The following is a 26,045-nucleotide window of genomic DNA, read 5'->3' as shown; positions in this document are numbered from 1 at the left end:
ATGTCAGCCATTTTAAGCCATTGATTATAATGTATATAGATATATTTGTGTTTATATGAGTATATATGGTTATAGAGGAGTATACATGCAAGTGAGATCTACATGATATAAATATTTCTATCACAGTTCCATCTGCCGGGCCCGTATATGGCCCAAAACGCGTGGCAAAGCCAAAACCTGTTGGAGGACAGCGTGGCCATCCGGTTAAAGCTCAGTCTGCAATGCCTGAAAAGGTATCCGATGCTAGAAAGAGTGCAGTCTGGCATTTTTTTAAACAACATCCAATTGATCAGCGCAAAGTCATCTGTCAAAAATGTTCAACTACCTTAAGCAGAGGTCAGAATCTGAAAAGTCTAAATACAAGTTGCATGCATAGACATTGAACCACCATGCATTTGCGAGCCTGGACTAACTAGCAAACGTCCCTTAAGGTTGTAGCACCCTCGGCCAATGAAGCTAGTCAGCAACGCTACATCCCTTCCGTCACTGTAAGGCCACCATTTTCCGCACCACCTGCAGTATCTGTGCAGGTTTCGTTGCCAGGTCAAAGCAGTCAGGGTCAGGGAATCACCAGTTTCATAGTTGGAAACACTGCATGTAGGACACCGGCAAAAATACCGTCTCCAACCGTCTCTCAGTCTGCCATGTCCACCGGCACCCCCGCTAGTTCCATGATCTCCAGCTCTCCAGTCCAGCTCACCCTACATGAGACTCTCATTAGAAAAAGGAAGTACTTAGCCTCGCATCCGCGTACACAGGGTTTGAACGCCCACATAGCTAGACTAATCTCGTTAGAGATGATGCCCTACCGGTTAGTTGAAAGCGAAGCTTTCAAAGCCCTGATGGACTACGTTGTACCATGCTACGAGCTACCCAGTCGACACTTCTTTTCCAGAAAAGCCATCCCAGCCCTCCACCAGCATGTTAAAGAGCTCATCGTCCATGCACTCAGGCAATTTGTCAGTACAAAGGTGCACCTGACAACAGATGCATGGACCAGTAGGCATGGCCAGGGACGTTACGTGTCCATCACGGCACACTGGGTGAATGTGGTGGATGCAGGGTCCACAGGGGACAGCAATTTTGGGACAGTTCTGCCTAGCCCACAGTCTAGGAAACAGTTGGCTGTAGCCGTTCGCACCCCCTCCTCCTCCTCCTCGTCCTCCTGCAGAAGCGATAGCTCGTCCACAGACCGCAGTCGCACAACCACTCCATCCGCAGCTGCCACTGTTGCACACCAGGTGTCCCATTATGGGGCAGCTACTGGCAAGCGTCAGCAGGCTGTATTGGCTATGAAGTGTTTGGGCGACAACAGACACACCGCAGAAGTTCTGTCCGAGTTCTTGCAGAAAGAAACGCAGTCGTGTCTGGGCACTGTAGATCTTGAGGCAGGCAAGGTAGTGAGTGATAACGGAAGGAATTTCATGGCTGCCATCTCCCTTTCCCAACTGAAACACATTCCTTGCCTGGCTCATACCTTAAACCTGGTGGTGCAGTGCTTCCTGAAAAGTTATCCGGGGTTATCCGACCTGCTCCTCAAAGTGCGCGGACTTTGCTCGCATATCCGCCATTCGCCCGTACACTCCAGCCGTATTCAGACCTATCAGCGGTCTTTGAACCTTCCCCAGCATCGCCTAATCATCGACGTTGCAACAAGGTGGAACTCAACACTGCACATGCTTCAGAGACTGTGCGAACAGAGGCGTGCTGTTATGTTTTTGTGGGAGGATACACATACACGGGCAGGCAGTAGGATGGCAGACATGGAGTTGTCAGGTGTGCAGTGGTCGAAGGTACAAGACATGTGTCAAGTCCTTCAGTGTTTTGAGGAATGCACACGGCTGGTTAGTGCAGACAACGCCATAATAAGCATGAGCATCCCCCTAATGCGTCTGCTGATGCAAAGTTTGACGCACATAAAGGAGCAGGCGTCTGCAGCAGAGGAAGAGGAAAGCCTTGATGACAGTCAGCCATTGTCTGGTCAGGGCAGTGTACAGGACGAGGTAGCGGGCGAACAGGAGGAGGAGGACGAGGAGGATGATGGGGATGAGTATTTTTTTAATGAGGAAGCTTCTCCGGGGCCAATAGCAACTGGTGGCGTTGCAAGGCCGGGTTCAGGTTTTTTTAGGGAGACAAGTGACGTAGATTTGCCAGAAACTGCCCCTCAACCCAGCACGACTGCAGATTTGACAACTGGAACTTTGGCCCACATGGCGGATTATGCCTTACGTATCCTGAAAAGGGACCCACGCATTATTAAAATGATGACCGATGACGATTACTGGTTGGCCTGCCTCCTTGATCCTCGCTATAAAGGCAAATTGCAAAATATTATGCCACATGAGAACCTGGAACAAATATTAGCAACCAAACAATCAACTCTTGTTGACCGTTTGATTCAGGCATTCCCAGCACACAGCGGAGGTGAGCGTTATCACACGAGCTGCAGGGGGCAGCAGGCCAGAGGTGTTAGAGGTGCACAAATCAGAAGTGGCGTTGGACAGAGGGGTTTTCTGACCAGTTTGTGGAGTGATTTTGCTATAACCGCAGACAGGACAGGTACTGCAGCATCAATTCAAAGTGACAGGAGACATTTGTCCAGTATGGTTACTAACTATTTTTCAACCCTTATCGACGTTCTCCCTCAACCGTCATTCCCATTTGATTACTGGGCATCCAAATTAGACACCTGGCCAGAATTGGCAGAATATGCATTGCAGGAGCTTGCTTGCCCAGCAGCTAGTGTGCTATCAGAAAGAGTATTCAGTGCTGCAGGTTCAATATTAACCGAAAAAAGGACTCGTCTGGCTACCCAAAATGTTGATGATCTAACCTTCATTAAAATGAACCACAACTGGATTTCGAATTCTTTTGCCCCACCTTTCCCGGCTGACACCTAGCTTTCCTATGAAAAGGTCTTGCTTTGGACTGCTCTGACTGACTTTTCCAATCTCGTAATTTGCAGCAGCTGTTTGTCCAGCATATGACATGTTTACACCTCCCTAAATGGCCAAACTCCCCCAACGGGGCCGTGGTCTCGCCACTGATCATTTACTGAGCACAGGTGAGGATGTAAACTAGGATTGGGTGCATTATATGATCAAGCAACAAAACTTTTGTCTTGACAAAATCTGACCATTCTGTGTCCATTAACTGATCAATATTTCTGCATTGATGCCAATTTATTTTCCTAATCTAAACCACATTTCGGAGGGTTTCAGCTTTCAAAAGAATAATTTATACAACCAATGGATGAATTTAACATCAGGTTATAAGCTTTTATTTACATAACATGGATAAGCGACATAACTTCTGTCAGGGAGTGTAAGTTGAGAAAGTTTCCTATATTTGCTTTTGTTTGCTTATGCAAAGTTTGTTCAAACAATAGTGACCAATTACGGACCAATCTATTTTTTTCATTGTTGCATTTAAGGATGTATAGTTTTTATATATATATATATATATATATATATATATATATATATATATTTCTGTTGATATACTGTTGCTGTATGAGCCTAAAAAAATTATAAAATACGGGTGTCACTACGAGAGATAGCAACCAATGATATGAAATGTAGTGCTCAAGTAAACTCCTAGAAATCAAATAAGTCAAAATAAAAAACAAGAAAACTGCCACCTACATATTCCTAATTAATATAACAGTTTAATACTACAAATAAATGACAGAAACAACAATTATATTATAAATACATATGCATTTGTAATATAAAAAAGGAATAAAATTAAGGCTCATGGATAAAAAAAGAACCAAAAGGGACATACAGGAGAAATAACACTATTTCTGAATATTTTATGATTTGTATCCTGCATTTTTCACCAATTTTCCTCTCTGTAGATCTGCATCTTTCAGTTGTCTCTGACCTAATAGAAGGAGATGAGCTGCTATGAAGTTTTCAATTTACAGTACACAAAATGTGATGGATTCCTGCTCTTCTTCTGTAGCACACATGCTGCAGCATGTGTAGCGCGTTACGGGGCTCTTCTGCTTTTACGCCACTGCGTGCTACATGAAAGTGTCCGTTAGGTCCGTTACCTTCAGCATTACATGCTCTGGGGGTCGTGCCTCAGCATCTTGTTAAGATCTGAGGTTGTGGGTTGTGATAATCACCTAGGCAGGTTAGCAATGTAATTATTTTTATTACTGATGTCCACGGGCTTACAGCAGATCTGGGTAGATGATCATGGACTCCCAACTTTTGGTTGGTCCACAGCTTTTGTATCTCCTGCTGATATAGTCCATAGTCACAGTCCATGCTCCTCCGGATGATAGATATCACGACCATAGCACGTGTATCCCACTACTGCCAGCAAGAACAGTCCTTAAGATAGTTCCTCACATCCAGATGATGGATATCACGACCACAGCACAGGTACCCAGCTCCAGCTGACAACATATAGTATAGTCACAACTGGGGATCTCCATATGTCTTTGTGGGTTCAGTGATGGGTAGAGGAGCAGACCCGTATTGCACCAGATGGAGCCATGGTTCCTTGGGCTGTTCCTGAAGAGAACCTCTCTACAGTGGGAGCCAGAGACTTTTTATATCCACAGCGCCCATTCAGGACAATCTTCTACTGGACTGGATGAAGGTGGGGAAGGTGATCCTTCATTGTTCAAATTACCAGCACATTTATCCTAAGTTGTGTAGGTAAAGCAATACGTAATCAGCATGCATTTACAAATTAACATAGAACAAGAGTCAACATACAGGTTCATATGAATCAATCGCTCCATTGAGGCCTCTGAGACACCAAGAGTAATGGAATGATTGCTTTACCTGATTACCGATCTCATGTCTGGCCTTAGGTATACATAAGATCCAGCCTGTACATCTTCCTCTGCCTACAGTGAGTGAATGGAAACATTGATTCCTTAAGCTGAACAGTTTCCAGATAAAAGGAGTGCACTTAAAATGATAAGCAAGCAAATCTCTAATAAAACATAGCGACAAGATCGATGTAACCGAAGCGCTGTGCTGGAAAAGTCGGCATCTCTTAGAGCCGTGGATTCCGCTCTGTGTATTGGTCCAACAGTCTTTAATCTGTGGCCATTTCTTCACAGCGTCCTATCCAAGGACACCGCTGCGAGAGGCCACTCTGTCTCATCAGTCACTTCTCTTCAGGATCTCGCTATCATTCATCCTTAGTCTCCTCTCACTTGGGTCACCCTTCCATGCAGCTATGCTCGTTTTACTCTCCAAACCCTAACAGGAATTCTGTCCCTTTCCCTATCACTAACCCCTTATACTATGGGCTAGTCCCAAAGATTAACGGTCTCCTATCTCCAATATCACTACCTGTCTTACATGATTACATCTTATACTGTACATTACATCACACTGCTCACTACAACACAATTCACATGACACGATATATACAAGGTAGACGCAAGACACAATACACATTATACATAATACAGCACAATGCGATTCGTGTCTTCAGGTGCAGGAATTCAGCAGCAGTCCACTATCCCTACACATGGAAGACATTCTACAGCAGTACTGAGCTGTGTAGTTGTGAAACCAAGACTGAAGTGAAATATACTTGCTGAAAGCTGCAGCATGATCTGCCTGTTTCTAACTGATTTCTCACTGTTCTTACTCCTTCTTATCCTGCTCCATTCCTTTCAATATAGTATAATAGGTTGTGCAATCTGACACCTCACTGTGCTGACAGTCAGTTTTGCTTTGATCAAGATGGATTTGCGCTGTTTTTCAGATTGCAAGAGGAGTTTAACCATTTAAAGGGAATCTATCAGCAGGTTTTTGTCATGTAGTCTATGAGCACTATAATGTAGAGAAAGAACCCGATTTCAAGGAATTGCCACTTGCTGGGCTGTGTTTTGCCGTTTCGATACAATCCGTGTCTTATCAGCAGGAAATCACTACCGGACAACTGGTCTCATGCCTTCTAGTCTAACCCTGCCCCTAGCACTGATCAGTAGCTCTGTGTCACTACAAATGTACACAGAAAGTTGTGGTGTAGGTAGGTTTATACACAGCTCAACAACTGAGCTCTGCTAGAACTACAGCAGAGAAAACTGTGACTAACACAACAGCTGCACCCAGTAAACTAAGTGATACATCATTAGAATCAGGGTCTCTGTCCATATATCATGCTGCTGACAGATTCTCTTTAAGCAAATGTTGTTTAAACTTCTTTAATTATAGAAAACACCAACAAAGTATATAGGGACATGTTTACAAAGCCAACCAGTCCCCACTATAAGGCTATTTTAGTAGTTTCAATAGTGAAAAATGTCCTAGCTGGTTATTGGTAGGGAGAGTATCAGTGAACTGCAAGTCAGACATTGCTTACAGAGACAGAGTAACTCGATCCTACCTAAAGAAGGCCTGATATATCTGTACTAGATGTTGGCCCGAGTCTAACGCATCGGATATTCTAGAATATGCATGTCCACGTAGTATATTGCACAGCCCACGTTGTATATTGCCCAGCCACGTAGTATATTGCCCAGCCACGTAGTATATTGCCCAACCACGTAGTATATTGCCCAGCCACGTAGTATATTGCCCAGTCACATACTATAATGCCCAGCTACGTAGTATATTGCCCAGTGACGTAGTATATTGCCCAGCCACGTAGTATATTGCCCAGTCAAGTAGTATATTGCCCAGTGACGTAGTATATTGCCCAGCCACGTAGTATATTGCCCAGCCACGTAGTATATTGCACAGCAACGTAGTATACAGCACAGAGCCATGTAGTATACAGCACAGACACGTAGTATACTGCCCAGTCACGTAGTATATTTTGCACATCCACGTAGTATATTGCCCAACCACGTAGTATATTGCCCAGCCACGTTTTATATTGCCCAGTCACATACTATATTGCCCAGCTACGTAGTATATTGCCCAGTGACGTAGTATATTGCCCAGTCAAGTAGTATATTGCCCAGTGACGTAGTATATTGCCCAGCCACGTAGTATATTGCCCAGCCACGTAGTATATTGCACAGCAACGTAGTATACAGCACAGAGCCATGTAGTATACAGCACAGATACGTAGTATACTGCCCAGTCACGTAGTATATTGCCCAGCCACGTATGTAACAGGTTAAGAAAGACTTAAAATAAAAAATAAACATATACTCACCTTCCGAAGGCCCCTTGTAGTCCTGGCGCCTGAGTGCAGGGCACGCAGCAGCTTCCGGTCCCAGGATTGGTATGAGCGCAGGACCTGTGGTGATGTCACGGTCACATGACCGTGACGTCATGGCAGGTCCTTCTCGCATAGCATCCTTGGCACAGGAACCTGCTGCTTGCACTGCCGAGGACAGGGCGCGACGTCGGAGGGTGAGAATAAGGTTTTTTTTTTATTATTATTTGTAACATTAGATCTTTTTACTATTGATGTTGATGCTGCATACGCAGCATCAATAGTAAAAAGTTGGTCACATAGGGTTAATAGCTGGGTTAATGGAGTGCGTTACACTGCAGTCCATTAACGCTGGCATTAACCCTATGTGAGGGCTGACTGCCGGGAGGAAGGAGCTGCCATTTTGCCGGCAGACTGTGCCCGTCGCTGATTGGTCGTGGCAAAACGCCCATGACCATTGCCACGACCAATCAGCGACTTGGATTTCCATGACAAACAGAGGCTGCGACCACTGAATATCCGTAACAGACAGACAGACAGAAGGACAGACAGAAAGACGGAAGTGACCCTTAGACAATTATATAGATTAGCAAATATTCTATCCCCACTCATTGTCTGGATGAGTTCTGAAGTCCTAACCAACAGCAGAGGATATCTCAAGATTGTGGCGAATTGAGTATCTGAACGGTTTTGCTTGTGTGTATGCAGACATCTGAACAGGTGTATTTTGAGGTTGTCTGGTCTATCAACAGTGAGACTCTGGTTGTGGTCTATATCTTTATTTTGGGTATCTTGGGTGTCGTTCATAGAATGACTGCAGACTTTCCTGCCAAACCTCAACAATCCCTTCAACATATGACACAGGTTTGGTAGCCATGTCTGACCACCTAGTTTATCGGTGGAGTCTCAAGAGGCACTGAGGAGAGATACAGGGATAGCGAGGCACAGAGAGGGGATGTGCAATATATTCTCTGCCATGATGCTTTCTGGCTTTTCTCTCTGTGCACCATCTATGAGGAGTACTATGGAGTAACATAGTAACATAGTAACATAGTAAGGCCGAAAAAAGACATTTGTCCATCCAGTTCAGCCTATATTCCATCATAATAAATCCCCAGATCTACGTCCTTCTACAGAACCTAATTGTATGATACAATATTGTTCTGCTCCAGGAAGACATCCAGGCCTCTCTTGAACCCCTCGACTGAGTTCGCCATCACCACCTCCTCAGGCAAGCAATTCCAGATTCTCACTGCCCTAACAGTAAAGAATCCTCTTCTATGTTGGTGGAAAAACCTTCTCTCCTCCAGACGCAAAGAATGCCCCCTTGTGCCCGTCACCTTCCTTGGTATAAACAGATCCTCAGCGAGATATTTGTATTGTCCCCTTATATACTTATACATGGTTATTAGATCGCCCCTCAGTCGTCTTTTTTCTAGACTAAATAATCCTAATTTCACTAATCTATCTGGGTATTGTAGTTCTCCCATCCCCTTTACTAATTTTGTTGCCCTCCTTTGTACTCTCTCTAGTTCCATTATATCCTTCCTGAGCACCGGTGCCCAAAACTGGACACAGTACTCCATGTGCGGTCTAACTAGGGATTTGTACAGAGGCAGTATAATGCTCTCATCATGTGTATCCAGACCTCTTTTAATGCACCCCATGATCCTGTTTGCCTTGGCAGCTGCTGCCTGGCACTGGCTGCTCCAGGTAAGTTTATCATTAACTAGGATCCCCAAGTCCTTCTCCCTGTCAGATTTACCCAGTGGTTTCCCATTCAGTGCGTAATGGTGATATTGATTCCTTCTTCCCATGTGTATAACCTTACATTTATCATTGTTAAACCTCATCTGCCACCTTTCAGCCCAAGTTTCCAACTTATCCAGATCCATCTGTAGCAGAATACTATCTTCTCTTGTATTAACTGCTTTACATAGTTTTGTATCATCTGCAAATATCGATATTTGCTAAATCTTGCATTTACAGCTTTATTGGTTGAGAAGTCTGGTGTCACAGGGGTGTGAAGAATAACAGAACGTGCACTAGCCAAAAATTTGTCAGGTTGGTCTATGAAAACGAGGGGGCACTCCAGGCAAATATGGCACCATTGAAAGATGTGATATTATACTGCTTGTCAACTTTGTAGGCCTCATATAGCAGTTTTAGGTAACAGTAACACCATGACCAGAAAAGCATTTCTGTAACTCCAAAGCTTCTTTCTCTCTGAGATGACAGTGGAGCACATTTGTACATAATTGTTTCTAGGTTGTGAAAGTGCTGATAATAAATCATACTCTTGCAAAACACTGACATTACATGGGCTCCACTTTTATACTCTGAACTTTCATATCCTTGCTATCAGTTGCTATGGGTAATCAAGGACCCTGTAGCAGTGGAAATACCACCTGGTTACCAAAGTTCTCATTGATGATACTGCTACGTGACGTGGTGTTATGCAGAGCTCTGTTGCTAGGTAGTATTATGGCCTTGTAGCTAGGCCTGTTACAGCACTGCAGAGCTTTTACCTGACTAATACATCGTTATGTCCAGCAATGCTACATTAATGCTCAGTTAATATAAGTATTATTATGGGATGTGACTGATGTGAGAACTGAAAGACTTTAGGCTGCATGTGAGATGCAAGTGAGTAGTGACGGCCTGACAGGAGTTACGAGCGGACATATTCTCCGGGGTCAAGAAAGGTCTCATGCAGGGAGTAGCCGGGTGGCAGGTGGGATGTCTGAGGTCCCGCTAGTAGATAGGCAATGGTTTTGACGTTTAATATGCACTACATAGGAGGTGAATCAGCTGGGTCATGGTCCAGTATGGTATCAGCTAAGTGAGTGTCCACCACTAGAGATGAGCGGATCACTTCCCACTACCCCAGTCAAGGCCAGAGCCCTCTGGCTGTGTACAGGAGCTGCACAAACTTCCTTAACCTCAAGGATCCCATGCTGGTCTGGCTAGATGTCACCTGTGTACTGCACAGATGATGTCTCGCCAAGTCGGCAGATCAAACACTGTGTCAGGGAACATAAAAGCTCAGGAAATTCACACAGCTCCTGTCCATGGCCAGAGAACACTGACCTGGATCATGGACCAAGGTTGCGCGAAGAGATCAGCTAACCTCTATGTCGGTGTCTTCGAGAGAATACAAGAGGCGACTCTACCACACAGAGAGGTCAGACTCACAGACACAAGAATGTAGTGCCATAGAAATACCAGCCTTATTTAGGTAGTTGGCAGTGGGCATGATTAAGCATTCGCTACTAAGCAGCACTATCTGAGGGCCTAGATAAGGTCATATGGGAGAATAAAAGCTTTACCCTAAACTGTAGCATGTGAAGTCTGTCCAAAATAAGAGCCGAGCATACCTGTGCAAGAGAGAGTCGCCCAGGGGCGCCGCTATCATGGGGCAAGTTGAGCCCTTTGCTTCAGGAGGCAGTCATCACTGAAAGACAGGGGGCGGCAGAGTGGCGGTCAGAACACCTGGTGCTGGCTCTCCATAATCCCTGACATTTGCTAAGTGTCACTAGTGCGGTGTGCGTGCCCCTGCTCACAACCCACAACCTAACCAATAGGTTAGTCACAACCCACGCTGTGCAATATCAGCAGGTCATCCCTGCACCCACAGAGAAGCACACCACATATTGGCTGCTCTGTCAAACAGGACCTGTTATGAGGTCACAGGAGGGGCAGAGTCAGGGGTCACATGATCGGGATATCCATGGATTGCAGGACTGTGCTGGTTGCCATGGTAAGCTGCCTTATGTGTGGGGTCAGGAGGGGTTTACAGTGTGGATGTAGAAGAGCCGTGTGTGTACGAGGTGTAAGGAGCGGAGCTGAATGTGTATGAAGTGTATGGAGCGGAGCCGTGTGTGTATGAAGTGTATGGAGCGGAGCCATGTGTACGAGGTGTATGGAGCGGAAGCCGTGTGTGTATGAGGTGTATGGAGCGGAGCCGTGTGTGTACGAGGTGTATGGAACGGAGCCGTGTGTATGAGGTGTATGGAGTGGAGCCATGTGTATGAGGTGTATGGAGCAGAGCCATGTGTATGAGGTGTATGGAGCGGAGCCAGGTGTGTATTAGGTGTATGGAGCAGAGCCGGGTGTGGAGCAGAGCTGCTTGAGTACGGAGTGGAGCCGTGTGTGCAAGGTGTACGGAGCGCAGCCGTGTGTGTAGGAGTAGCTATGTGTGGCTATTATACAGTATGGAGCATCATGTGGGCCCATTATACAGTATGGAGCATCATGTGAGGCCATTATACAGTATGGAGCATCATGTGTGACCATTATACAGTATGGAGCATTATGTGTGGCCATTATACAGTATGGAACACTGTGTGGCCATTATACAGTATGGAACATTATGCTTGGCCATTATACAGTACTAGATTGTGGCCCGATTCTAACGCATCGGGTATTCTAGAATATACATGTCCCCGTAGTATATGGCCAATGATGATTTGTGCATATTTGTGTATGGTTGTCTGTTGTGCGACCTTTATGACATCATCGTCGCCATGGCAACCATTATGACATCATCGTCGCTGTGCTCGTCGCTGATTGGTCGAGGCCTGGCGGCCTCGACCAATCAGACGCAGGATATCTACGTCCTTTATGACATCATCGTCGCTGTGCTCGTCGCTGATTGGTCGAGGCCTGGCGGCCTCGACCAATCAGACGCAGGATATCTACGTCCTTTATGACATCATCGTCGCTGTGCTCGTCGCTGATTGGTCGAGGCCTGGCGGCCTCGACCAATCAGAGACGCGGGATTTCTACGTCGATGCTGTGCCAGTCTCTGATTGGTCGAGGCCTGGCGGCCTCGACCAATCAGAGAGCCGGGATTTCCAGGACAGACAGACAGACAGACGGAAAAACCCTTAGACAATTATATATATAGATGGAGCACTGTGTGGCCATTATACAGTATGGAGCATCATGTGTGGCCATTATACAGTATGGAGCACTGTGTGGCCACTATACAGTATGGAGCATCATGTGTAGCCATTATACAGTATGGAGCACTGTGTGGCCACTATACAGTATGGAGCACTGTGTGGCCATTTTACAGTATGGAGCATCATGTGTGGCCATTATACAGTATGGAGCACTGTGTGGCCATTATACAGTATGGAGCATCATGTGGGGCTCATTATACTGTATGGAGCAATATATGGGGCTCATTATACTGTATGGAGCAATATATGGGGCTCATTATTCTGTATGGAGCACTGTGGTGCCCAGAATACTATATGGAGGACTATACTGTCTGATTTATGACCTATTGTAGAATACAATAGTTATCACTCATGTAATGTATGGGGGGAATGTGTATGAGATGGGAGCCCTATAGGGGGGCTGTACTGTATATGCGTTTGCGGGGGCGCCGTTTTGAAGTTCGTCTCAGGCAGCAGTGTGGCTAGGTTCACCCCTGAAGTCGCCAGTAGAATGATGGGGAGCACAGAGGCTTCTAGCTATTTCTGAAGATTGCATCTGCCTGTAAGTTGCAGATAAAATTCGTCCACGGATTCATCCAAAAATTTGGATGCTTTTTTCTCATTTGTCATCCAAATGCAATCTGTTTGTATACAGTAGCAGCAATTAAAAATTTACAAGCTGAAACACACTATGTGTACACATTTATTCTATCTATTCTAATAAAACCTGCCAGTGTGATTTTACTGTTCATCGCGCTGAATTACCGGCTTTTCTATAGAACACCGGTGTGTATTTCTCGCAAGTCACACTGCGGGTCCGTGTGTAATCCGTATTTTTCTCGCCCCCATTGACTTTCATTGGCGTATTTTTTGCACAATACGCTGACAAACGCAGCATGCTGCGATTTTCTACGGCCGTAAAATACGGCCGAGAAATATACGGCAGATAGGAGCTGCCCCATAGAAAATCATTGGTCCGTGTGCAATGCATAGTTTTTGCGCCTCTCAGGCTCACACTAGGTGTAAGTAAATACAGTCCGTTTTTTATAGCCGTAATACACAGTAATTGTCCCAAAACACTGTTCCGTATTCTTTGCAAGGATGCGATTTTTACTCACAAATTTATCCGTGTGTCATCCGTATGGCATCCGTACGGCGATTTTTTTTCTCGCAGGCTTGCAAAATGGACATATCATGGATCCATTGGCTCAACTATTCTCAAAAACATATATACAGTCTACTCTCTCTCTCTATCTATCTATCTATATATATATATATATATATATATATATTTAATTCAGCGCTAGATAGCGGAAAGGCCGGTAATTCAATTGCCGGCTTTTCCTATCTCCTTCACAAACCCGACAAGATATGAGACATGGTTTACATACAGTAAACCATCTCATATCCCTTCTTTTATTACATATTCCTCTTTAGTAATGTAAGAAGTGTCTTTGTGTCAAATTTGGGGTCTCTAGCTATTAAATTAAACCTATTAAAAATTGGTGTGGGCTCCCGCACAATTTTCTCCACCAGAGTGGGAAAGCCAGTGACTGAGGGCAGATATTAATAGCCTAGAGAGGGACCATGGTTATTGCCCCCCCTGGCTAAAAACATCTGCCCCCAGCCACCCCCAAAAAGGCACATCTGTAAAGATGCACCTACTCTGGCACTTAGCCCCTCTCTTCCCACTCCTGTGTAGCGGTGGGATATGGGGTAATAAAGGGTTAATGTCACCTTGCTAGTGTAAGGTGACATTAAGCCAGGTTAATAATGGATCAGCGTCAATAAGACACCTATCCATTATTAATCCAATAGTAGTAAATGGTTAATAAAACACACACACATTATAAAAAGTATTTTAATGAAATAAAGACACAGGGTGTTTTAATATTTTATTAGACTCTTAATCCACCTGAAGACCCTTGTCACCTGAAACAAAGTTAAAAAACAAACAACAATATTCCATACCTTCCGTCGTTACAGTCTTGTCCCACGCTGTAAATCCATCTGAAGGGGTTAAATCATTTTACACCCAGGAGCTCTGCTAATGCAGCTGTGCTCCTGACTGTAAAACTTGGTGAATGAATTAAATGCAGGGGAATGTACTGTAGTTATATATACCTACACTATGTGTACACATTTATTCTACCTATTCTATTCTGTCAGTGTGATTTTACTGTACACCGCACTGATTTGCCGGCTTTTCTATAGAACACTGCTGCGTATTTCTCGCAAGTCACACGCATGGTCCGTGTGTAATCCATAATTTTCTCGCCCCCATAGACTTTCATTGGCGTATTTTTTTGCACAATACGCTGACAAACGCAGCATGCGGCGATTTTCTACGCCCGTAACATACCGTGTATTACGGATGCGTAATATACGGCAGATAGGAGCTGCCCCATAGAGAATCATTGGGCCGTGTGCAATGCGTATTTTCTGGACGTATTTTCTGTGCTCATACGTCCGTAAAACTCGCTAGTGTGACGCCGCCCTCATACTTCCGTAAAACTTGCTAGTGTGATGCCAGCCTTAGGGATATACCGTATTTTTCTGCACTTGGCCAGTGTCCTATCAAATCCAGACTAATTTAAAAAAAGGCAGCACTTTGATTCTTCCATTGGAAAAAAATAATAATGTATTCACCATGGAACATTGTATGAGTGAATAAATGACATTATTTTCACTGGAATAATAGCACTGCTGCCTTTTTTCAATTGATGAATGACGTTAAGACATTATAGTGGGGGGTCTCTCATTCAAGAGCTCATTCTAGTAGCCAGAGAGAAAACATGCTACATGTTTGATTACTGGAGATTACATGTTTGTAGCCAGGCTTTTCTTCCACTCTGTCTACTAGAGTGTCATTATGCCATACATATGCTTTTAAAAAGAGGTAGTCCTAATGGTACGAAACATGGCTGGCAACATTTTTTTTTTTTTCCAGGGCAACTTATCCAAAAATTACTAACAGCCAAAATTTTTATGGACAAATTGACAAAAACATAATATAAGTGATATTCCTATAATGTAGAATAATGAGCAGCCCTAACTGTGAACTGTACAAGGATGATAATTACAATCATAATTTAAAAAAAATCAACATATTTTTTTTAGGCCACGTTCACACATTCAGTATTTTACATCAGTATGTGTAAGCCAAAACCAGGAGTGGGTGATAAATCCAGAAGTGGTGATGTGATTCTATTAGGGTATGTGCACACGTTCAGGTTTTTTCGCTTTTTTTAGCTTTTTTTTCGCAATAAAATCGCATTAGAAACTGCTGACATATGCATCCTATCATTTAGAATGCATTCTGCAATTTTTGTGCACATGATACGTTTTTTTCCGCAAAAAAACGCATTGCGGTAAAAAAAAGCAGCATGCTCATTAATTTTGCGTTTTTTTCGCGTTTTTCCCGCTATTCTATGCATTGGGAAAAAACACGTCAAAAACGCACAAAAGCTCGAAAAAAACGCATGCGGATTTCTGGCAGAAATGTCCGGTTTTTGTCAGGAAATTTCTGCTAGAAAATCCTTATACTTTTCTTCCGATTGTTCCTCTCCTGGTTTTGGCTTACACATACTGATGTAAAATACTGACCAAATACTGATAGTGTGACTGTGGCCAAGTTTTGTTTCTCTGTTCCTGGAAATGAACGGAAAAGCAAAAGTAAAAAACACAGGTGTGAACAGAGCTTTATTAACGCTGACATGAGCAGTGCCTATGGCTATGTCGTTCCCACGATGAGCTTTTGATGTTGCATATTTTCTACACTTATTAGATAAATTAGATTATTTGAGTTTTTCTTTGCGTGCATTTTATTTACATGCATTTTTTTTGGGGGGGTAAGTCACATTTTAAAATAAAGCCCCTTTGTTTTTTATACTTCCTGGTATTTGGCTTTGACAAACTTTATTGATATAGTCATGTGCGGGTTACATGCGTTTTTGATGCATTTATGCCGCAGAAACGCACTAAAAATGCATGTGCATTTTCTGCATCTAATACAAGTCTATAGAAAGAGAAGTTGACAAATGGCAGATTTGAAACACCGCAGGTCAGTTTACGCCAAGTAAAAAAAGAAGCCGAGTGGGTAGGAGATTTCTATAAATCCTATCCACGCTGCTGGAACTGTAAGGCTATGTGCACACGTTGCAGATTATTTGCGGTTTTCTAGCGTTTTTGCGCTATAAAAACGCTATAAAACCGCAAATAATCTGCTTACATTAAGCATCCTATCATTTTTAATGAAATCCGAAATTTCTGTGCACATGATGTGCGTTTTTCCGCATGAAAAACGCATTGCGGAAAAATAATGAACCTGTCCTATAATTTTGCGTTTTTTTCGCGGATTTCCCACTGTCTAATGCATTGGGAAATGTCCGGAAAAAAACGCGCAAAAACCGCGTCAAAACCGCGCAAAAAATGCGCAAAAAAACGCATGCGAATTTCATGTGGAAATCTGGCAGAAATGTCCGGATTTCCACAGGAATTTTCTGCATGAATTCCTACACGTGTGCACATAGCCTAAGATGCTGAATCCTGTATGCGGTCACGTGGGGCCGCCGATTACAGTAATGAATATGCGGCTCCACCCCTATGGGAGGTGGAGCCACATATTCATTACTGTAAATGAGCGGCCCCACGTGACCGCATACAGGAGAAGATGCGGCCAGAACATGGAGCAGCGACAGCCAACGAGGGAGCTGGGTGAGTATTTTCAGAACAGCGGGGGGGGGGGGGGGGCACATAGATTTTTATTTTAAACACTATTATTCATATCTTCTCTGCAGCAAACGCTGCTGCAGGGAAGATATGAATCGCGGCTTCAGCACCAGTGAGGCACACGGAGACACGGTCCGCAAAAAATCAATGACATCTGCACAGATGCATTGATTTTAATGTGTCTACGTGTGTCAGTGTCTCTGGTACGTGAGGTGACAGTTTCCTCATGTACCAGAGACACTGACTCACGTAGACACATTAAAATCACATTAAAATCAATGTGTCTCTGCACATGTCAGCGTGATTTCACGGACCGTGTTTCCGTTTGGAAAACACGAAGACATGTCAGTGTTCGTGGGAGCGCACGTATTACACGGACCCATTAAAGTCAATGGGTCCGTGAAAAACACGTACCGTGCAGGAGACAGCGCTACAGTAAGCGCTGTCCCCCCAGCGTGGTGCTGAAGCCCCATTCATTTCTTCTCTCCAGCATCGTTCGCTGGAGAGAAGATATGAAAAATCTTTTTTTTTTTGTTTAAAAAAAAGGGGGTGAGAGGGGGTTGGGGTCAGGGATCTTTTTTCTAAACAACAAAAAAAAATAATAAAAAAAAAGATTTTTCATAACTTCTCTCCAGCGAACGATGCTGGAGAGAAGAAATGAATGGCGGCTTCAGCACCAGATGCAGAGGACAGCGCTTAACTGTAGCGCTGTCTCCTGCACGGTGCGTGTGGTACCCAGTCGGCACACGGGCGGCACACGGATGCCGCACGTGTGCCACACTGATGTACCACGTGAGCACACGGACATGGATAATTCCGGTACCAATTTTTCCGGTACTGGAATTATCTGGACGTGTGAGACTGGCCTAACTGGATCTCATCTGGATGTAATGGGGTATCAGTTCCTATAATAGAAGTAGATTTGGCAACAGCTTTAAACACGAATACCTAATGTCCATTATCCGTGTAGCAAAAAGTCCAAACACCCTTTAGGTCATGTTCACACTGCAGAAAATTTCTGAGGCGGATCTTATAAAAAAAAAAATCTGCAACAAATACACAGAATTCACATGAGTTACATAGATATATAGGTAGAAAAAAAGACTTGCTAAACATTTATCACTAGATTATTTATAACCCACAATGCCATTTGTTGTGAGGAAAGCATCCAGCACTTTTTTAAAGCTGATATAGTGTCTCCCATTACTACCTCCTGCAGTAGGACATTACACAGTCTGACTGCTCTAACTGTAAAGAATCCTTTCCGATTTCACTGCCAGAATCACCTTTCTTCCACCCAATTAAGTCATGCGCCAGTCTGTACTGACCACACATATATTTATACATGTAACTAAGATCTCCTCCGAGATGAGAGGCCTCCATCCCTTGTAATAATCAAGTTGCTCGCCGTTGAACTAATTCTAACTTCTGAATATCTTTTTAAAAAATGTGGAGCCCAAAACTGGATCCCATATTCTAGATGTGGCCTCACCAGAGGTTTATAAAGGGGTAACTGGGTCGCCCGTCTGAGCCGTGGGGTACTCGATACCGAGTCCGGTCTTAAAGGGCATGTCACAGTGGCTGCGACCCGGTCCGTGCCCTGGGTTCCCAATTACACGGGACACGGGAAGCGATCTTTAAAGGGGTTTTTGAACAAAGTTTGTTGTGACGCCACCTGTGGTGTTCAGTCAGTGGGGACCGACGCCGCTTAAAGGAGTCCTCTGGAGTGGTATGGTATGGTATGACGGCTAGATGGTGACGCTTCCCACAGGTGAAGCAGGGTCCCCAGGGCTCCCAAGGTATGTGGCAAGGATGTTGTATGCCGACAAATAAGTGGAGGACACAAGCTGTAAAGTCTTTACCTGGTTTACTGGTGGTAGTAGTCCACACTCCAGGGTACCAGGCACAGGTGGTGATGTGGTCCAGTCGGCTTGGAGGCAAAGGTGACCCCCCCTCCCAGGTGAGGTCCATAAGCCTTTCCTACTTGCGCTGAGCTGGTGAGGCCCCTGCTGCTTGTAGCTTACTGGCAAGGTATCCTCTGTCTTGTCCTGGAACAGCGGCCCGCACGGTAGGCAGTTTGAGCCTTTTTATAGGGTCTCTACCAAGGCCCGGGCTCTTAGAGTACTGCTGTACCTCAGGCTTGGTGCGGGCAGTTAACATGTGGTTTAGTGCCCTCCGGTTCTGCTATGTGTCTTAGAGTCCCACAAAAGCCTCGGGCTCCCGATACCCGGTTTCTGCACTTCGGTTCAGAGGGTGCCCAGTCACAGTTCCCCTCTGAGCCCTGTTCCACGCCTGTGCTCCTTTCCTCAATGCTCCACTGCATACAACAACCCTTCAGGTCCTCCCTTCCCAGAGGCTGCAGCTCCCACGTGGCTGCTAGGCCTCCCTGTGTGTTCCAGACATCCTTCTCAGTCAGTGTTGCTCACAGACTGGCTCCTCCAACTGGCTAACTCCTCCTCCAGGCCAGGATACTTAAAGGGAACCTGTCACCCCCAAAATCGAAGGTGAGCTAAGCCCACCGGCATCAGGGGCTTATCTACAGCATTCTATAATGTTGTAGATAAGCCCCCGATGTATCCTGAAAGATGAGAAAAAGAGGTTAGATTATACTCAAATGGGCGGGCGGTCCGGTCTGATGGGTGTCGCGGTCCGTTCGGGGCCTCCTATCTTCATAAGATGACATTCTGTTTTTGTCTTCACGCTTCGGCTCCGGCCCAGGCGTCCATTGTCTGCCCTTTTGAGGGCAGAGCAAAGTACTGCAGTGCGCAGGCGAAAGGAAAGGGCAGAGAGGCCCATTGCCTGCGCACTGCAGTACTTTGCTCTGCCCTCAAAAGGGCAAAGTACCCCTGCGCTGGAGCTACAGCGTGAATACAAGAAGAGGACGTCATCGTAAGGAGATGGGAGGCCCCGAACCGGACCGCGACGCCCATCGTACCGGACCACCCCTGGGTGAGTATAATCTAACCTCTTTTTCTCATCTTTCAGGATACATCGGGGCTTATCTACAGCATTACAGAATGCTGAAGATAAGCCCCTGATGCCGGTGGGCTTAGCTCACCTTCGATTTTGGGGGTGACAGGTTCCCTTTAAAGCTCATGGAAGCTCCCCTGAATCCGGGTCCCGAGCTCCCCCTCCTTGCCTGGATTCAGAATGTGCTGAATGTGTGTGCTTACCTGGTAAAGAGAATCCTCCTTGCCTCCACGCATGATATCGCCCTCCCCGAAAGGAAGGCAACATCACTGTTACCTGGGGTGTTACATAACAATACATTGGGATTGCAGGATTTTATCTCTATACATCCTAAAATCTTGTTTGCTGTTGCAGCTGCTGCCTGACATTGAGCACTGCTGCTCAGCTTACTTGTACCCAGAATCCCCCGTCCTTCTCCTAGTCTATAGTCCCGAGTCCGCTCCCATGTAACGTATACGCAGTATACGTGTTACTCGCGGATTTCTCCCGCCTGCGTTTGGTAAGCATTAAGCAGGGTGCAATGTGTAGGTCAGCACAGGAACGAGCCGGCTGGAGATATGAAATCCGCACCACGGTTTCTTGTTTGCGCAGATTTGTTTCTGCAATGTGTGAATGGGATTTTGAAAAATGAAAAAGCCATGTAGTTGTATTGTAAATCGCTGTAGACTTCCAATGTGGACTCCGAGGACATGGCCCTCAATGGTTCAGAAGAGAGAACAGAATACATTAATGTGAGGCCATGTTTTCCCATGTAAGTAAATGTAATCATAGATAAAGTCTCTCATGGTAATACCCCCTGCTGTGTGTGACTTGTAGTCCTCCACACAGGGCAGTGTGTATTGCTGGAGGTGCCCCGGGTGCAGTAATCACTCACCCATGTGCACGCAGCTGCATACAGAGGCGTTATTACAGCGCAGCTGTGACGTCAGCACTGTCTATGGTGACGCTTAGCAGCACTTGTCATGAGGTAATAACGCTTCCGTGGGTGGGCGGCAATTCTCTGCTCTGCTTTTGATAAAATGTCGGTGGTCCTCCCCTCACCACGCTCCCCCCCCCCCCCCCCCCCACCGTGCTATCCGTCAGCTGCAGCTCCCGGTCTCCGTTAACTCTGGTGGATTAACCCCCTAGCTGCCGGAGCGCCGCGCGCTTGGAATCCCGGCGCTCTGCACTGCAGGCCTCCTTCTGGCGTGTGAGGGGTTACAGCCGGTGGTGCTGATGCTGCTGCTGGTTCCTGATTGGCTGCATCCAGGAGCTGCTGCATCCAGAGGCAGAGAAGCAGCGGCTCCATCAGGGACCAGCAGCAGCAGCAGCAGCAGCCTCCTCTGCACCCCGTCCAGGAGCACCCAGCACCCAGCCGTAGGCACCCACACCCGACACTGCTGACAGGGAGGACGCCATCTTGTCGGACGGATCCTGGAGGGAGCACGGGCGACTGCATTTTATTTAACCCCCTCCTCATAGCAGACCCCCACAGCCAGTCGGAGGAGGAGGAGGAGGAGGAGGAGGAGGAGAGCCCTGCAGGATTTATGCTCAGGAAATCGGGATTTTATTGTTAATAAGAGCAGATTTTAATCATTTTCCCGGTGATTGCATGGATTGGATTTCTTCTGCTTCCTGCCCCATCCACCCACTGGTCACATGCCATCTGCCTTTCTAGTTGTCATTTTGCAAATGTTTTGATGTTTTTGGGGCATTGTGTGTCCAATCCAGGGTAAATATTCCGCACTGTCGCGATCCCCCCTTTTATACTGGAATATATCGCGATCCTCGCCTGGAGACGTGGCCCTGTGAGGAGCTGCTGCCATCGTCACCCAGCCTTACTCTGGGGGTGTCTCCTGTGCCAGCAGCAGCAGCAGCAGAGTCGGGGGCTGGGGGTCTGTGATTGCGCCTCTTCATCTTGGAGTCGGAGCCTAGGATGCACAAACATCATCATTGCTGCAAGTGCCCAGAGTGTTACGAGGCATCCCGCATGTCCGCCCTGCGCAGGATGGAGCCCCCGACATATGGCGAGTGGCAGCATGAGCAGTATGGGGGCGGCTATGGGGGCTACAGCTCGCAGACCCTGCCATCACAACCTGCGGTCACCCCCACGGCTCGGGGAAAATCAAAGCTCGTGCCAGCCACGCGCGAAAACCTCACCCCAACACTGAAAGGGCCCCCCAAAAGTGCCACCCCAAAAATGAATGGCAACAGTCCCAACTGGTGGCCAGAGTGTACGTGCACCAATCGTGACTGGTATGAGCAGGTGAGTGATGTGTCTGTATGTGGCTTACCTCCCTTCCCCTCAAGCCCTAAGCCCGGAAAGGCCTGATCACCCCACCATAGAAGTGATATTTACCCCAAATAATGGGGGCCACAGATCTGTGTCTACAGGTATCATCACAACCTCACAATGTGTGTGTATATGTATAATAATAATTAAAAAAAATATATATACACACACGATTTTATTAATATGTGCAATTGTTTGCAATTCTGTGACCAAATATATTAACTTACCAACCAACCAATAATGTAATCTACAGAGCTATATATATAAAATAATTAAAATTTTCTGTCAAAGAGTGTGGGGTACGAAAAATTACTCATCTAGAAGGATAAAAGGTGTCTTTCTGCGCACACCATGATGCATTTCATGTAGGATGTGCTTGCTGTACGGCTGCCATGTCACGTTATATAACATGTATGGTGCTACTAGATGGGATAACGCAGGCCTGGGTGTGGGTGTGTGGAATGGTGCAGCTTTTATCCAATGTTTATAAGATAAGATTCTCTTATGCTTGGTTTTCCTTTAATTATGTAACCCAATTTTGGATATTTATTTATTTGCATCCAAAATGGCACACGTATATGTATCCTTCCCATACGTGAATCTGGCACACTGTGTGGGTGGATGCACATATGCGTTTCCTCAGGGCTGCGAACGGTCTACTCTGCAGGTGGAAGAGAAATAATATTGATACATCAATCACTGTAATATTGGGGGTCCGGTACCTGTAGGGGGGCAATATTGTGTTCACTGGTTATAGGGTTAAAGCTGTAGTTAGCAATCCAATTAGAGATGGAATATGCTGTTGTGTGTATTAGACATACAGTATGGTATATCTGCTACATAAAACCTTGCAGGTATCGGCCAATATTCACAATGAATGATGCAGCTTAAAGGACTGAATGTATGAACAGAAATTATCTGTAATATTTGCACTAGCTTCATAGAGAGAAATAGTGAATGGAAATGTCCCAAGGTAAAGCAGCTCTCCCTCCTAGACCCCCACCATACATGCACATACAGTAATGTGTGAGACGCCTGGCCAAGGTGCCAGACTGCACTAACAACAGGAGAACTACTCCTCAACAGGTGCCCCCTACTTCAGGTAGTTTTGCCTGTAACGGCAGAGTCCCTGCCCACCATCCCATCCGTGCCTCCTCCGGTGTCATCTATTGCATTGTTTCTTTCGCCTCCATCAATATTCTTTATTTCTACTGATGCTCCCAATAGAAAGTCACATCTTTTGCCATCTTTTTTTTTATTGTCTTTACCAATTACTTTGTATTTCTCTTTACAAATATGAAATCAACTCGAATGAATATGGATATATATATTTGTGTGCATTTCTGTATACATCCATCCATTCATGTAGGTAGCCAAGGATGGGGGAGTTTATGTTTTCCTGCATTACAGTCATAGTCTGTTCAGAAAATGGACGGACTAATCTTCAGTGCTGTAAAATGGAGGCTGTAAGGAAGAAACACTAGGGCAAGAAAAGACATTTCTACGTTAGTCATCTTCGTCTTTTCATCACACATATGCACAGCTTGCTTATTGCTTTTTTTTTTTTTTTTTTAATAATCCAAACGTATATTTTATACATTTTAGTGTTTGGCCATGTACTGGGTAAAGCATTGGTGATAGCACTGGGAGGATAATCAAGTGTGTTGTAGGAGAGGGAGCAAGAATAATGAAGAATTTCATGTTTATCAGGTGGATGGTAAAATAGCAACTGATTATTTTTGTGTTTTTATGGAATGAAAAAACAACCTGCTCAACATTATAACAAAGTAAATTCATAGTTGACGCTTGTCTTACAGGTAACACTGGAGAAATTACACATAATTTGTGTAAAATATATTATACATACACACAGATGTGTAAACTAAATATATGTTTTATATGCTTGATAGATATATATATATATCTATATAAAGCATCTAAAATATAGTATACACACGTGTGTGTGTGTATATATGTATAATATATATACACAGTATATATATTACACACACACATATATAGTGTCTGACGCTATACACACACGTATGTGTATATCTGTTGTATATAAGATATTCATGTGTGTATAATGTAGCCTCTTCGACATACTTATATAAAGCATACACACGTATGTGCGTGTAATATATATACATATATATATATATATATATATATATATATATATACACATATATACATATTCATATGTGCCATATATACTGTATGTTGGAAAAAGCTTATAGGATACACTCACATACGAATATGAGTATATATACACAGACGTACGCTATATACATATACACACACACATACAGTCATGCATATGTATAAAAGTTGGTATAAGTGTGGATATGACTGTATATGTGTATATTATATTATTATATATCCCCCTATGTACTCAGACTGCGTGCCTAGCGGCCCTGTACACTTGTAAGCTGCCTGACAGCTGGTGACTCCCCTGAGGCAGATTACTGGCAGTGTAAGAGTTAATTCTCTTGGGGAGGGAGGATGGAGTCGGAATTCAGTTACCATGGAAACCTCCTCCTCCTGCTCAGATCACCATGTACCAGAATCTGCACACTCCCACCCCTCCGCCATGGCTCCCTCACTCCCTCGCTTCCTTTTCCCTTCTCCCTCTTGCTCCCCTGTGTGTAGTCTCCAGCACTGACGATGGCGGAGTACGGATGGATACACAGAGACGTGGGACCCTCTAGATCGCAGCGCCAGGTCCTGTATTCCGCCGCTGGTTTGCATGTCTTGGCAGTGTAGCTTCACCCCACCAGGACCACCACTACAGGTGTAGCAGAGGCGAGGTCGTTGTTCGGCACATCAGTAGGGTAATGGACGTGTGCCGTGCACATAATTCTCCCACATGGTCCACGGATAGTGCCGCATTTAGCTCTGTGAATGTGTAGCGCTGTAGATGGATATGCCTCCATTACAGTCAGGTTTTGATAATGCCGCAGCTCCTGTGTGTGAAGAAATGGCCACACGTATGACGTCGTTGGTTGGGAAACAGGAACGCAGCAGGTCGTGGAGGAGGCTGTTAGACCCCCATGTTTCCGTCTACCTGCTAAAGAAATAATGGAGGAATACTGGGTGATGCTTAGAAGAACATATGGGCTTATGTCTGAAGGCAGAATGGGCTAGTGCTGGCCATACTCCTCCTAGAGCTGTCGGCTCATTCATCCGACCCCGTACGTATGAGAGCGCAGCGCGGCAGGTGGGCGGCGTGCCACTGACTGACCCCTCTGATGGGGGCTTATCTCCAGTGGGAACAAAAGGATTGGGCATAGTAAAATCCAACATGCCCAAACCTCCTCTTCCCGACATCTGCCATTAGTGGAAAATTGGGACGCCCACATATACATGTGATTTTTTTTCTGGTCCCACTAAAACCCTGACATTTATCTACTATGGACGGCCAACTTTTAAAGGGAAGGTGCCGCGATTTTAATTTTTGTATTAAAAATTATTGATTATACAATCAATTATTTTTAATACAAAATTAAATTAAACAACTTTAATAGTTTTTATTTATTGACATTTATGTGTGCCACTGGGGGCTGCCATTTTTACTAGTGGGGGCGTGTGTGTCTGGGAACGACACTTTCACACCTCACTTACGGCAGCCATGGGCATAAGAGCCAACGGTCAGACTCCGACCGCATCTCTTGCCTTGAGGCCGCTCCTCTCAGCTGTGGCCTGGGCACACCCTCCTGGGCTGTCCAGGTCACAGCTGTGGGAGGAGATCGCGGCCATTTTGTTGCATCCCGTAGCATATGCCGTGGGCTTTATTTTCCCCTCTCATTGCACATAATGCTCAGTGCGTGTGATGGCAGGAGATGTCGGTAAGCTTGTGGGGTCATGTTGGCAGATGTCACTGTGACCCCGCAGCTGTGACTGTCACCCGCAGTAAAGCCGGTACTGTCGGTCACAGCGCTGCAGGATCATGCTGGCAGATGTCAGTGGTCAGCGTTACC

The 26,045-nt window shown here is 45.2% G+C and overlaps 1 protein-coding gene across 6 annotated transcripts in view; it reads left to right on the top strand.

The window, feature by feature from the left end:
- The window catches only part of DLG3 (discs large MAGUK scaffold protein 3), a 299,457-nt gene that overhangs the window by 84,244 nt on the left and 189,168 nt on the right, over positions 1 to 26,045 (top strand). The window contains exon 1 of one of the 6 annotated variants that reach the window (XM_069747301.1): positions 20,796 to 22,038. The exons of 2 other annotated variants lie outside the window; for them this stretch is intronic. In XM_069747301.1, the coding sequence (XP_069603402.1) occupies positions 21,709 to 22,038 (330 nt within the window). In that variant the 5' untranslated portion in view covers positions 20,796 to 21,708. Of the gene's footprint in view, positions 1 to 20,795; positions 22,039 to 24,625; positions 24,790 to 26,045 lie in introns of those variants that run through there. 3 more of the 6 variants (XM_069747300.1, XM_069747303.1, XM_069747302.1) reach the window with 3 other exon arrangements.

Source organism: Ranitomeya imitator, chromosome 2, assembly GCF_032444005.1.
Source record: "Ranitomeya imitator isolate aRanImi1 chromosome 2, aRanImi1.pri, whole genome shotgun sequence".
Classification (NCBI taxonomy): Eukaryota; Metazoa; Chordata; class Amphibia; order Anura; family Dendrobatidae; genus Ranitomeya; species Ranitomeya imitator.
The sequence above is the reverse complement of the archived record's forward strand: the minus strand, read 5'-3'. Positions and strand labels throughout refer to the sequence as shown.